This window comes from Hyperolius riggenbachi, chromosome 3 (genome assembly GCF_040937935.1).
Source record: "Hyperolius riggenbachi isolate aHypRig1 chromosome 3, aHypRig1.pri, whole genome shotgun sequence".
Lineage (NCBI taxonomy): Eukaryota > Metazoa > Chordata > Amphibia > Anura > Hyperoliidae > Hyperolius > Hyperolius riggenbachi.
Window position 1 is genome coordinate 229,337,191 of NC_090648.1, and position 15,740 is coordinate 229,352,930.

At 41.4% G+C, this 15,740-nt stretch overlaps 1 protein-coding gene across 1 annotated transcript in view; it reads left to right on the plus strand.

Annotated features, from left to right (window-relative positions):
- Window positions 1-15,740, plus strand: part of SND1 (staphylococcal nuclease and tudor domain containing 1) — a 977,252-nt gene that overhangs the window by 491,874 nt on the left and 469,638 nt on the right. The window contains exon 15 of the mRNA XM_068275928.1: window positions 2,446-2,587. Within this exon, the coding sequence (XP_068132029.1) occupies window positions 2,446-2,587 (142 nt within the window). The remainder of the gene's footprint in view (window positions 1-2,445; window positions 2,588-15,740) is intronic.

Sequence of the window (15,740 nt, forward strand, 5' to 3'; positions counted from 1 at the left end):
TTTAATTCAAATGTATGCAGTTTGAAAATGGACCAATCAGTTTAAACCCAGGTTTCAATTGATTGGTCCTTTTTCAAGCTTCATATATTTGCATAAAAAAATTACATAAACTCGGAAGAATTTGCATCTCTTTGATCCCTACTGATTAGACAGATTTATCTGCCTAAACAAACAGAACACAGAGAAGTGAATTTATTCTATTGTTGAAGAAAGACTTTTCATTGTGTGCTGTGCAAGAGTTCGGGTCCACACTAAGGGAATGCTTCGTTTTTAGGTCAATTTTGAAGTGAAGATTCATATAATTACTATTTTGGGATTGGTTTTCTTTAGCCTCTGAGAAGAGATATAAGTAATGTATACCTACTGGAGAAAGATATGTTACTAATGTGACAATGGTCATGAATACTTCAAAGGGCTTTGGGAAAAGTGAGGATGAGAAAGGGTAATGTTCTCTGCCATACTTTAACCCTTTGTCACTTTAAAAACAATGTTTTATCTCCTAGAACATCACGAAAAGTGAAAGATTACCTCAAATAAGGGCACAGAGAGTAATACACAATTGGCATTGGTGCTAATTGTGTTAATTGTAAGAATTGTATGTGTCCTCAGAAATCCCCATGTTTCAGTATATAATACGATAACAGAGGTGCCAACAGGATAAAAAACACTAAAAGAACTTAAAAACCCATCTTGATAATAGAGGAGGTAGTGTTGGACTTACCTCCTCCATGCAGAACATACGACTGTGGATTTTCAGTCAAAACAATTTTATTGGATACTCCAAATAAAGTGCAACGCGTTTCACGGGGTACAAACCCGCTTCATCAGGCAATAACAGGAGTAATAGTTGTTACAGAGACTATAGAGTAAATGGGACTGTAGTGCTTTGGCAGAATTCATTCTGATTATTCATACATTAATTTGGCTATGAATATACCTCAATAGTGGCATAACATTATGTTGCATAAATGTGCATGCATATACATAAACCTGTGTTTAAAATACATACAATCGACAGAGAATTGTGGCAGGAATTAGTGTCCAAACTATTGCTAGTCTTAGTGTGAGTATGACTTATATGTTTAAATTAAATAAAATACAATAGCAAAGATTTGTAACCAAGATTAAACTTATATACAAGGACTAGGATGTTAAATTGTGCCTGTAGAAGTGGACAGGAAGTGCATTAATTTGGCAATGACTATACCTTAATATTGGCAAAAAAATTGTTAAATTTGCATGCATATACATAAACCTGTGTTCGAAATGCATACAATTGAAAGAGTAGCATTAGGAATTAGTGTCCAAACTATTGCTAGTCTTAGTGTGTGTATGACTCACACGGTGACTTATACGACTAGCAATAGTTTGGACACTAATTCCTGCCACAATTCTCTGTCGATTGTATGTATTTCGAACACAGGTTGATGTATAGGCATGCAAATTTATGCAACATTTTTATGCCACTATTGAGGTGTATTTATAGCCAAATTATTGTACTTCCTGTCCACTGAGGCTTCTTCCCATTGACTACTGCCCATTACCCTCTCTACTCTGTCGATTGTATTGATTTCGAACTCAGGTTTATGTATATGCATGCAAATTTATTTTAGTATTGAGGTATAGTCTTAACCAAATTAATGCACTTTAAAGTATGAATTATCAGAATAAATTCTGCCAAAGCACTACAGTCCCATTTACTCTATGGTCTCTGTTACAGCTATTTACTCCTATCTGTCATTGCCTGATCAAGCGGGATTGTACCCCACAAAAACGTGTTGCGCTTTATTTGGAGTATCCGATAAAATTGTTTTGACTGAAAATCCACAGTCGTATGTTTTGCTTGGAGGAGGTAAGTCCACCACTACCTCCTCTATTACCAAGATGGGTTTTTAAGTTCTTTTAGTGTTTTTTCATCCTGTTGGTGCCTCTGTTATCCTATTGTCTACATCAAGTCCCCCTTGGTGGAGGGTTGTACCCTTCCTCCTCCTACTACAGAGAGCGAATTTTTAATCCTGAGCTCCCTACCTGCTTTGACAGTGGTTGCCTAATTGGTAACCCTGATTTGTGAGTATTAAATTATTACTCTTCCAATTATACATTACCAGTACATACTACACTATATTGGGCTCTTGGTGTTCTCTCTTTTTCCCACGTTTCTCAGCGCTGCGTAATATGTTGCCGCTTTATAAATACAATAAATAAATGTTTCAGTTTGTTTGAAAGAAAACAAAGTTTCTCCAAGGTTAGTAGAGGTACCTTTTTCTCACCTAATTGCTAGCTGTAGACTGATTTTTTTTTCTTCACCTAACTTCCTGTAACTACATTTGAGCCTATCTTGCTCTCTCAACCTCAAAATGGAAGCAGTAATTTGAATAGTTATTTATTTAAATTGTCTACCATGCAAACTGCTTTCCTAATATTTGTTTTGCCTTTTATTTGTAGGACACCCAGAAGGCAAAACAGTTTCTCCCCTTCCTGCAGAGAGCTGGGCGTTCAGAAGCAATTGTCGAGTATGTTTTCAGCGGGTCCAGACTCAAGCTGTACATGCCAAAGGAAACCTGCCTTATCACATTTCTGTTGGCTGGTAAGTGCATGATGCAAACCTTTGTTGGCTAGGGTAGTTGGCGAGTCTGAGCTGCCAAACTTGTGAGGTGAGGGAAGAGGAACATCAGTGTTTGTAAGCGCATCTGCCCAATGCTTTTCTAGCACCATGGAATTGTATTCTTTTATGCAGTGATTATAATTCAGCAGAACTTCAGACTATGTAGGCTAGTCACACGGCTGTTTGATCAGAACAGATATTTTTTACTGCGGAATAGAAGCCCAAAAAGTAAAAAAAAAATAAAAAAAGCTTGGCCCTAGAATTTTAAAAATCTGTTAATGGAGTGGAATACTTTTGCCAGTCAGTCAGAAACTTGCATGCTGTCACAGTGCTCTTCCCTGTCGCAGTGGGTATTCATCTTAATGAGATTGGCCACAGTACCCGCAGTGTGATGCAATGTGTCGGTAGATCGGGCGATGCAGATGTTGCTGTTGCCAAGCGGTACCCCTCAGTGCAAGATTGCATTACAGGTAATGGCACTGCAACAATCTATATATATTATTGTGGTAGTGGTGCTGGATAGAAATACAGTGACATACTCCCTGCACAGCATGAAGCAAATTACTGAGCAGGAGGCGGAGCCAGCCAAATTGCCCTGTCGGTGCATTCTGCCACAGGGTATATGAAATGGTGTGGTGCGTATTTCCCAGGCTGTAATGCCACCGGAAAATTACAATGCACCATATGTGAAATTGGGACCGGCACCTTTTAAATATTTGTAGAAAATGTACTGATGTTGAACAAATGCCAGCAAGCAGTTCAGCCTCCAAGTTCAACCCAGGGACGGCAAGGTTAAACCTTACAGAGTCAGCTCTTTGTTATGCAGCCAGCAATTGTTAGTATTTCATCAGCAGTTCAGCTCCAGCAGAAGGGTAACTTTGCACAGTCTTATCACTCCGGCATGTATGTTGAACTTGCAATAGTCACCTATCCTTAAATGATCTGAGGCTACTCTCCTCCAGTGTCCCCCTTCCAGTCATGCACAAAAGTTCCCCTCTGCAGTGGTCTCAGCAAAGTTTCTTTCAGCTGGCTCCCCTTCTGTGTAGGGTCCAAACCGGCGTCTCTCCTGGTTACTTCCTCCTTCCGCGTTCCACTGGCCTTCTACAATAGGCGAAGAGGGACACAATAGTGCAGACTGCTTGTTGTGTTGGCGGCTGTGCAGAAATAGAAATACACACTGGAAACAACTTGTTTATTGCACATTAAGATAAAAGCAGGACTCCCGACCTACCCTGACGAAGGCCTGTGGCCTTATGCTGGAGCTTGAACTGCTAATGAAATACTAAAAGTTGCTGGCTGTATAACAAAGAGCTGACTCTGTAAGATTTAAAGAGAACCCGAGGTGGGTTTGAAGAATGTGATCTGCATACAGAGGCTGGATCTGCCTATACAGCCCAGCCTCTGTTGCTATCCCAAACCCCCCTAAGGTCCCCCTGCACTCTGCAATCCCTCATAAATCACAGCCACGCTGCTGACAAACAGCTTGTCAGAGCTGGCTGTGTTTATCTCTATAGTGTCAGTCTGCTGCTCTCCCCGCCTCATACAGAACTCCGGTCCCCACCTGCATCCCTTCCCTCCCTGCTGATTGGAGGGAAGGGACGGGGGCAGGGACCGGAGCTATGCAGGAGGCGGGGGAGCAGCTGAGACTGACATTACAGATGTAAACAGAGCCTCACAGCATGGCTGTGATTTATGAGGGATTGCAGAGTGCAGGGGGACCTTAGTGGGGTTTGGGATAGCAACAGAGGCTGGGCTGTATAGGCAGATCCAGCCTCTGTATGCAGATAACATTCTTCAAACCCACCTCGGGTTCTCTTTAAGAGTGCCGCCCCTGGGTTAAACTTGGTGACTGAACTGTTCGCTGGCATTTGTTCAACATCAGAACTTTTACTATGAATTTTTAAAGCTGACTGTCCCAATTTTACTATATTGACTGAGGTTTGACATACAGGCCGGTAGGATCTTGATTGGAGGGGATTCCCCTTCTGTAGAGCAGTTTAGCAATTACCTGTCCCAGTGCTGCTTCAGTAGAAAGGACCAAGAAATGTGGCTCAAGGTAAGATGCAAGCCTTCACTTACCAGCCACAAGCTGGGAATTTTTCTTAGGGGCCCATGGGTTGTTGCTGCACCCCACCTCAAACTGACAAGATTTCAACCAGAAACACTGTCAACGGTGTGCTTCTCTGGATGGGAAAGCAGTGTGCTGTCCTTTTATTTCTTACAATGATGCACTTTTGAAGCTCTGGAGGGCCACATAAAATGTCAAGGAAGCCACATTCGGCCCGAGGGCCTTGTCTGACACGTAGCATATTCCATACCTCTAAGTATGCTGGCCATACATAAAGCAATTTTTAAAACTTATCTAATCATTCCATCTTAAATAATTAAGTCATGATTGATTACCTATGACCACATATGAAGGAGGAGGGAGGGAAACCACAGCATATCCAGTCTTATATCTGGAATATCTTTGATGCTGGTTATTTTCTAGTAATATGTATTATGAGATTGAGTGGGATTTACGTCTTGATCCTGTGATTCTCACCAATCCCACAATCCTGGCCATCCTGCACTGCACCATCCATCTTTACTTGGGCTACAGAGGCTGACTTGTACATTTCCTTACATGATACAGCTCTGTTTGATCACAATTTTCTAAATGTTCTGACTGGTTTTGTTGCAAAGGATTAATAATTAAAAGGTTACTTCCTACTGATGAAGAAGAAATGAGCATTACAGTTTTTTTCTATGCAACAATCAGATTGTATCATGTGTAACCACTTTTTACACTTTAGCAAGATGCCAAAATCTGCCATCTTGATAATTCTGAAAACGATGTTGTGCTAAAGTATGGAGAATTGCGTTGTGAAAGGGAGTGCGGAATGTAAGTGCCCAATTTTACTACTTTTTTTGCACCTTTTTTTGCGCTTTCAAATTTGCATTAGAACGCATGGTACATGAAAGTATATAGCTTCCAAACTATGCAAATTTTGCATGCCTGAAAATAACTGACAGCATTCAGTAATTTATGTGATGCCATTACGCTCCATGTGGGATTCGGGTATAATGTATGTCAATGGGGAAACGTGTTTTTTTGTGTGCATTTTTCACCAAAAATATATCCAAAGATTAATATTGCCCTATGTAGAGTACCAAGCATGAACATGGGTCTGAACAGCAATGAGTGGACTAGGAGAATTTATGGCATCATCAGTCATCTCAAATGTTCAGTGAGTTTCAGTCTTCTCTTTAGTTTAGTTAGTAGCTTGTTAATTTGGCAGATTTGATAGAGACCAAAACATGTTGGGAGTTTTTTTCTGGGGCAATATTTCATAAAAGGGGTCCTGGATCAAGCCACAGAATTATTTAATATCTTCCCAGGTTCCCCCTGCAGCCTTCTAATGAGGTTAAAAAGAAAACATAAGTGGTCACACTCTTTAAACACAGTTCCTCTCTATAAAGGCAGTTGGCTCTTGGAAAATAAAATTGTTCAGTCCTAATTTCAGTGTGGTTGAAGTGGTAGAGAAACTATATTCCTTGCTGTGTTTTTATGTGCATTTAATATTTCTCAACCAGCCATGACCAGTGACCTGTTGCTTGGCCCGGAATCATTTTCTGCTCATTCAACAGAGGAAGAAAACATTCCTGTTTCTCTCCCGCTGACAGTCTAATCAACTTATCTTTATTTGCTGGATCACAAACCAACCAGCTTGCCTTCCATAAGAGCCACTTCACCCTAATCACAGTTGTGATTATTATTTTTCTTGCATATTTTAACAGTTGTATTTCAAAGTATTAATGTAGTTACCGACCAAAAGATTTGCACTGCACACGTTTTATAAATGAAACAATTCTATAATACCATGCTATCATGCTTTAATGAACAATGGAAAGCTTCGTATTTAAAGACCAATGTCGAACCTTAAACCCTTGCTAAGGTTGACAAGCATGATTTAGAATCTAGCAATATTTTTTTCTCACTGGGATAAAAAAACGTAAGCATAGGGTATTTGAACATGCACACAGCAATAGCAATCTGAGGAAGATTCTAACCTTTTCTACAGCCTATGCCTCTACATTTTGTAGTATATAGTCAAAAGTGATGCCTGATCTCTTAAAGCAGAAGTAGCTCAGGCGCACCTTCTATCAGAAGATACCTACGTATTACATTAAATGAGGTCGGCTCATAAGTGTAGGATTAAAGTGGGACTAAATGAACGCCTTTCTCTTTAGGATAATTTTTAAGGTGTTGTTTTTTTGTTTGTTTTTCCACGGAACTGTATGTGATATTAGAAAAGGGTGGTAGTGTACTCTTTTGACAGTTTCACGTGGAGAGGATGGGGGAGGGGCACTGTGAAGGGGCGTTGCGTGGTAAGAAAGTCCAAATGTTAAGTCTAGTAGAAGTGCATGAGTCTGTCTTCTGAATAGGCTGTGCAAATGTGGCGAATCCTTTCAATTTGTAAACTCACTCCTAACTGATTTTAAATAGTATTGTGGATAATTACTCTGTATAAGTGGAAAAAGTTTTCTCGCTCTGGCAAAACAGTATTCCTGCCATACCTGCTTAATTGTCTCTCTCCTTATTGGTTACTGTCTCTGGGTACAAGTTGCTGCATCTTTTTAGTGTGCGTGTGTGTGTGTGTGTGTGTGTGTGTGTGTGTGTGTGTGTGTGTGTGTGTTCCACACAAGTAAAAAGACTCATGATGAAGATGTGTAGTATTATACCATATTAGCCATCAGTTAAAGCAATACGTTTTGAATCAGGATGATAACATATGTTGACTGACTTAAAGTGAATGTTTACCGTTTAAAAGAAGAAAAAGTCAGATACTCACCTAAGGAGAGGGAAGACTCGGTCCTAATGAGCCTTCCCTCTCCTCTCCCGGTGCCCGGTCCCGCGCAGGATCCCCCGTGGCAGTATTCGACCACTTCGGTCAAATACTGCCACTTCCGCATGCCGAAGGGAGCTTTCAGAAGCTCCATACTACGCATGCGCGAGCATCCTATATGACGCGCTCGCGCGTACGTAGTATGGAGCGGCCCGTCTTCGGAAGCCCGAGTGCTCCCGAAGACCTCCGAAGTCCCTGCGGCGGCGGATGCGAACGGGGGAGCCAGCGCAGCACCGAGGGCACCGGGAGAGGAGAGGGAAGGCTCATTAGGGACGAGCCTTCCCTCTCCTTAGGTGAGTATCTGACTTTTTTTTTTTTAAACGGTACCCATTGGCTTTAAGAATATAAAGAGCCATCTTCTTTTCTTTTTTTTAATTTAAAGAATCAGCGCAGATCTTAAAGGTCAGTTTGATATAGCACACAATCCATAAAATGTCACCGCTATGGGATTCAAGCCTTATATATTCTTGTGGCCACCATCACCCAAATAGCAAGAGAGGCTTACCAGCTGCAAACAACTCACATTATAAGGTTCTGTATTTCCCATTCATTGATAGAGGAAACGAACCACAGTCTGCCTGGGATCCACATGCCCACCAGTCCAGAACTGCCTGTACAAAGTCTTCAACGTGTTAATGGAGTCTTGCTGGAAACCAACACAAAGTCACTGGGATGATGACGGACAGCAATAATGGCAATAGCAGAAAGCAATGCTGCCTTCCTCTCGTTGCTTTCCGCTGTTCCGATCATTGCTGTCCGTCATCATCCCCACACTTGCCGGACTATAGACCATTTTCCAAGATCCTGAGACTACAGTGACTTGGTAATTAAATTGTACATGAGATGATACAACACAAAGACCATCTAATAATTTGTTCTTCAACCTACAATCTTATCAGTTTGCTTCAGTGAAGTGTAAATGTGCCTTTGAATTACATATGACCAGTCTTCTTATTATTTTTCTTTTTGTTTCCTGCTGTGTTTAATGCTTAAAGAGACTCTGTAACAACAAAAACCTCCCCTGGGGGGTACTCACCTCGGGTGGGGGAAGCCTCCGGATCCTAATGAGGCTTCCCACGCCGTCCTCTGTCCCACGGGGGTCTCGCTGCAGCCCCACGAACAGCCGGCGACAGAGCCGACTGTAGCTTCACTATTTACCTTTGCTGGCTCCAGCGGGGGCGCTGTGGCGGCTTTCGGCACGGAAATAGACGGAAATACCCGATCTCCGTCCGGTCCGCCGGAAACTTGCGCCTGCGCAGTAGAGCAGACCCGACGGCGATCGGGTATTTCCGCCTACTTCGGAGCCGACAGCCGTCAGAGCGCCTGCGCAGGAGCCAGGAAGGTAAATATTACGTCACCGCTGCACGGAGGGCTGCAGCGAGACCCCTGACGGATGGAGGACGGCGTGGGAAGCCTCATTAGGATCCGGAGGCTTCCCCCACCCGAGGTGAGTACCCCCCAGGGGACGTTTTATCGTTACAGTTCCTCCAGTGAAAATGTAAAAAAAAGTGCTTAATTTTTACAATAATTATGTATAAATGATTTAGTCAGTGTTTGCCCATTGTAAAACCTTTTAAATCCCTGATTTACATTCTGACATTTATCACATGGTGACATTTTTACTGCTGGCAGGTGATGTAGCTGCTGCTTGCTGTTTTGGCAGTTGGAAAAAGCTGTAAACAGCTATCTCCCATAATGCAACAAGGTTCACAGACAGGAAACTGCCAGGAATACCATGGTTCTCAGTTTCTTGTGGGGAGGGGTTTCACCACAATATCAGCCATACAGAGCCTCCTTCGTGAAAAGGAATAGATTTCTCATGTAAAAGGGGGTATCAGCTACTGATTGGGATGAAGTTCCATTCTTGGTCACGGTTGTCTTTGTGAAAAATCTTGATTTTAAGTTTCATTCTTCTTTAAACATGAACAGTCATTATCAAATATAGTTTACATATGTATAAAATGTCACTTATTTATAATGTAAGTGCCAATTTTCCATCTGATAACATAGTTTATATGCCATTAGACTGAAACATTTGACCAATCAAAATTGTTACTGTAAGCAGAGTGTCTTGGGAAAAAGTACTTTCTATCCACTTTAACAGTGCATACAGTACTTTAAATTTGCCTATAATGCTATGAAACCATTGTACGTTAAGCACTGGAGAATTTTTCTTTAACATGAAATATAAAAAGTAACTTAAGATTTCAGTTCCTGGCACAATGCTGTTTTCTTAGAAGAGATATTGATGATCTGTGAATATAGCCTACAGGTATTTTATTGAGCTTCAAGAAAAAACAGTATGCTGGTGACGTGAAAACTGGCTGTGCGTAGTTCCCCTGTTACCATTTACTGATACCCAGCTCTTTGACTTTCTCTACTGTCCAACTATAGTTATGCTTTTGGGGAACACGTTTCACAGATACCTACCAAATTATTTTTAACACACAGTCTTATAAGAGTTAAATGGGACAAATATACCTTTGTAATATTAAAAGTTATACTTAAATGATACCTGAAGTGACATGATGAGATAGACATGTGTATGTACAGTGTCAAGCACACAAACAACTATGCTGTGTTCCTTTTTTTATTTCTCTGCTTGAAAGAGTTAAATATCAGGTATGTATGTGGCTGACTCAGTCCTGATTCAGACAGGAAGTGACTACAGTGTGACCCTCACTGATAAGAAATTCCTGTTTATCTCTTTCCTGCTCTTAGAAACCATTTTCTGCTAGGAAAGTGTTTTATAGTTGGAATTTCTACTCAGTGAGGGTCACACTGTAGTAAATTCCTGTCTGAGTCAGGACTGAGTCTGCCGCTTACATACCTGATATTTAACTCTTTCAGACAGAGAAAGAAACAAAGGAACACAGCATAGTCTTTTGTGTACTAGACACTAATCATGTCACTTCGGGTATCCCTTAATGGTCAGCATTACGTATTCCTTTTACTCTAACTGGCTTTCTGTTAGAATAAACTCTATGCTTCGCTTTATTTTTATACACATCATTATGGAATTCAGTTCTTACGACTTAGCAATTAGGAATGAACATTCAAGTACAAATCTCTGTTTCCCTTGATTCAGAACAGAAACCACGCTTGTGCATGTAGGCAGTGGAAGAGGGGGGCTAACTCTCCTTTGTCACCACCTCTGGTCGCAGCCCTCCACATTCCATCACTCTGATACTTCCTCCCTCACAGACAGAAGTAGTAAGCATCGGAAAGATGGAATGTGACATGGAGTACTATGGCCATGGGTACCAACAAAGGCTGCCACTCTGTTTCTCTTAAAAAAAAAAAGAACAAAGGTTTGCATTTGAATGCTTATCAAAATTAGCAATCAGTCTAGCCTACAAAAATAAGCCTACATGGCCAGAATGTATCTACTTTGAACAGTACATGTCCGCACATTCAGTAGTTCCATATACGTAGGTTGCTAAAATTTTGTACAAATAACCTGCTTGACAAGTTGCACCGTGTGCTAAGATATGGTGAGTAGGGATGGTCAATGAGTCTGGTACCAGAAACTAAGCATAACGCGAATCACTGCTACTGCTGTCCATGCCGCACACCCGTCTCCTCATGCCATCCACTCTGCCATCTCTATGACGGCAGAGCTCTGTGAGCCAGTCAGGAGCTGCTTTCATTGGCTCCTGACTGTGTGATCAATATAAGCCAATGGGAGTTGCTTACATTGGTTGACAGGGTCAGGGGCCAATGATACTGGCTCCTGGCTGGCTCACAGAGCTCTGCCGTCATAGAGACTGCAGGGCGAGTGAGGTCCAACAGGGAAACGGGGACAAGAGCGGCGAGAACGTGCAGCTACAGTGTGGTGAAATCTACGCCCTGACAGGAATAACAGCATCAAAACAGGGCATAGACTTCAATCACCACCATTCCGCAAGTGGTTAAAAAAAGGCACAATCTGTTTTGACCTTGGATACATTTATCAAGCTGCAGAAATGTGCATTCACAATTTGCATAATCCTGCATTAACTCAGAATTATTTACATCTCATTGACCATCCATAGTGGTGAGTCCCAAGTGGGTACCCAGAAGCAAAGAATTGTCAAAATTCTATTCCCGTCCTTGAAAAATGAATTCTTACTGAGCATGCATGGACTTCCCCTGGCTCAAGCAACCACACACTTCCTCCAAGGGCCATATTACGGTACGCAGCAGTTTTCTCATTGAGACCAACTTTGACTTTTTACTAAAGACAACAGGAAAAAGGATAAGTAAAGTTAAAGGGATACTGTAGGGGGGTCGGGGGAAATTGAGTTGAACTTACCCGGGGCTTCTAATGGTCCCCCGCAGACATCCTGTGTTGGCGCAGCCACTCACCGATGCTCCGGCCCCGCCTCCAGTTCACTTCTGGAATTTCTGACTTTAAAGTCAGAAAACCACTGCGCCTGCGTTGCCATGTCCTCACTCCCGCTGATGTCACCAGGAGTGCACTGCGCAGACACAGACCATACTGGGCCTGTGCAGTATGCTCCTGGTGACATCAGCAGGATCGAGGACACGGCAACGCATGCGCAGTGGTTTTCAGATTTTAAAGTCTGAAATTCCAGAAGTGAACCGGAGGCGGGGCCAGAGCATCGGTGAGTGGCTGCGCCAACACAGGATGTCTGCGGGGGACCGTTAGAAGCCCCGGGTAAGTTCAACTCATTTTCCCCTGACCCCCCTACAGTATCCCTTTAAGATAATATAAATCTAAAAATGCAGTCTGCATTCAAAGATGTTAATTCTGTCATTAGTGTTTCCAGAAATCGGCATTCCAACCCTTTTTGATGTCTTGTTGATATTCCACCCTTCTCAACACTTCCAGTACCATGCTTCGGGTACAAACACTAATAAGGCTAGGTTCACAGTGGGCTTTGCGCTCCCTGTTAAAGTAGCAACACAATGTAACAGGAAAGTCTTTTGGAGACAAACTACATTTACTTTTTGTTCATGCATATTATGAGTTCAGTTCATTGTTACCTGTAGTGAGAGAGATATAGAGGCTGTCATATAGATTTCCTTTAAATCAATTCCAATTGCTGGTATGACCTGCTGGTCTTTTTAGCTTCAGTAGAATTACACACCTGAATTCGACATATGGTTAGTGTAGTCACTCTAGGTAGAGCTCTCAATCTACATACATATTCTGGGTTGGTGATTGGAAACAATAAGAGGCAGTGGTTCAGCAGAACAGCACGCAGTGATATGCATTGTCAAAAGGAAGTAAATATGGCAGTTCCCATAACGCTAACTGAAAAGGTCTCCAGGAGTAGCTAGGATAAAATTGAAAAGGAATAAAATTCTTGAACCAGTGTCGCACAAGACTCGGAGGAAAGAAAAGGAAAAAATGAATGCCATTGATAAGACAAAAATGAGGCTAAGCCACAGTATGACTTGGCAGGACATTTTAGTCCTAATGCCTAGGGATTGGGGAAGGGGGTGGTGGGGGAGGGGGGGGGGACCATCTTGTTGTAGTACATGTTCCAAGTTATATACTGGCTCATGGTATTCAGCTCAGTGATTCAATCGCCTGATGTATGGTAGGCCATAAGTACTTTTTTAATATTTTAGCTTACATCATACAATATTTGTTTACATAAGGAAATGCCAGAGGTATGACTGATTACAGCAGACAAGATGTTCAGACACATGTGCACATTATCTGTACACATTACAATCTCTGTATTAACAGGGATGCTCTGTCTCGCATATGGCAAGACACAGCTCTTCAGTATCAACATTATTACATCTAATAGCTGGAGATAATTTATTATTTATAAAAGCACCAACATATTCCATGTCGCTGTACAAAGTAAGAAACAAACATTTGGTACAAAATAATACAGACAATGGTATACACCAGTGTACAAAATACAGAGTTGGCTCAAAATACAGAATTGGTAATAACAATGGCATAATTGATATTAATAAATGTGTTACAAAATACAAAAGGGTAAGAGTCCTGCCCTTGATAGACAGTCTAGCCGTATATCCTGCACTATAGAGCTAAATACACATGTGATAATTTGGAAATGGAATAGAAGAAGATGACAAAAAACTGAGGTGGCAACAAAAAAAATGCAATTAGGAGCTGATTGGGCATCGGGGGTCATTAACCGCTTCACAACTGAGGGGTTTTACCCCTTCAGCATCCAAGCAATTTTCACCTTTCAGCGCTCCTTCCATTCATTTGTCTATAACTTTATCATTACTTATCGCAATGAAATGAACTATATCTTGTTTTTTTCGCCACCAATTAGGCTTTCTTTAGGTGGGACATTATGCCAATAATTATTTTATTCTAAATGTGGTTTAATGGGAAAATATGAAAACATTTGGGAAGAAAAATCATTATTTTTCAGTTTTCGGCCATTATAGTTTTTAAATAATGCATGCTACTGTAATTAAAATCCATGTAACTTATTTGCCCATTTGTCCCGGTTATTACACCGTTTAAATTATGTCCCTATCACAATGTTTGGCGCCAATACTTTATTTGCCAATAAAGGTGCATTTTTTCAGTTTTGCATCCATCCCTAATTACAAACCCATAATTTATAAAGTAACAGTGTTATACCTTCTTGATATAAATATATAAAGACATGGGTCGCACAGGCGCCCCTGGATAGTGCTATATAGCATGAACTAATTCCCGCAGGGCGATTGTTTTGCGGTTTTTGGTTTTTGACCCTGCATATTTAGGCATGTGAAAGCAAATGCTTATTTGCATGAGCAATGTCTCGTGATTAGCCAATAGGCCAAATTTGCAAAGCCAGATTTGTCAGGTCCACTTGGTTGATGCACACATGTTCCTTCTCTGTTGTAATTAAATAAATATATAAAGATTTCAGTCCCTAAGGAAACTACTTCTGTGTTTTTTTGTAATTTTATTTATATTTTTATTACAAAAACAAAAAATGGTAGCAATTGGGGAGTGTGGGAGTTATTGAGTTAATATATACAGTAAATAATGTATTTGTATGTGAAAAATGTTTTTGGGTGTAGTTTTACTTTTTGGCCACAAGATGGCCACAGTACATTTTTGTGAATGTGTCCTGTAAGCGTCGTAAGTACGCTAACCGGATGTTCAGGGAGGCTGGGAAACTTTCTTTTTTTTCACAATGATCGCGCTGCTTCTCATAGAAGCAGCCGATAATTGCTGGGGGGCAGAGATCAACGAACGGGAATGGTTTTTCCCGTTCATTGATCTCCGGGCGAGCGGCCGGCGGCGTGCACGAGTGCGGGAGCGCGCGCACGTGCGAGCGGACAGCGGCGGTAGCTGCAGGGGGGTGCGTATATCTACGCTACGGGCGGGGAACTGAAGTCCAAAGGAGCGTAGATATACTGTACCTGAACAGCAAAGTGGTTACAGTCAACTCGAGGTGAAAATAAACTGATGAGATAGACAAATGTATTTAAACTCCTACTTCTAAAAATGACTTTAGATAACCCTTGGTTTTATTTTATATTTAAACATTAACAAAGTAGGTTGAATGTTTTGTTGTCCCTGCTCAGTGGCAGCCTATTAAGTGTCCCTAAGGGCCTGTTCAGACTATCTGCGTATGAAGAATGCGTTTAAAATCAAAGAAACGCAAGTTGAAAAACGCATGCGTTTTTCTTGCGTTCTAATGCATATTCTATTGCGTTTTGCCCACACATGTGACCCAGGGGGAAAAAAAGAATTATGGGAACCGCAGAGGAAAACGGACGCTAAAAACGCAATAGTACGCGTTTTTGATACGCGTCCATAGACTTTCATTGCATCCGTTTCTATGCGTGACGCACAGAACTGCGTGCAGCAATGCGGATGAGAAACGTATGCGTCTCATACGCATACATGTGAACTAGCCCATTCAAAACCCTTACGAGCCGTTTCTATGGGTATTTGCTACCCGTACGCGTTCCCTGAAAACGCCTAGGAACGCGCATAGTATGAACGGGCCCTAAATGAAAATACATGAACTATTAACCTTTTTTTTATATATCTTCCCCCTGCACTCAGAAGTTGAATTCTGGCAGGAAAACTTTTATGGCTGTAATGAGCTGATCAGTGATCTTTATTATATTCCTGACAAGGTACCTACAAGACAGAATCTGTCACTTCCTTGTCTACAAATTAACTATTTCAGGCAGCAAAATAAAACAGACTGGTTATTAATGTTTCGCACTGTACATACACGTTTATCTCACCATGTCACATATAGCCTCTGGTACACTTTGAAGATCCAACATGCATG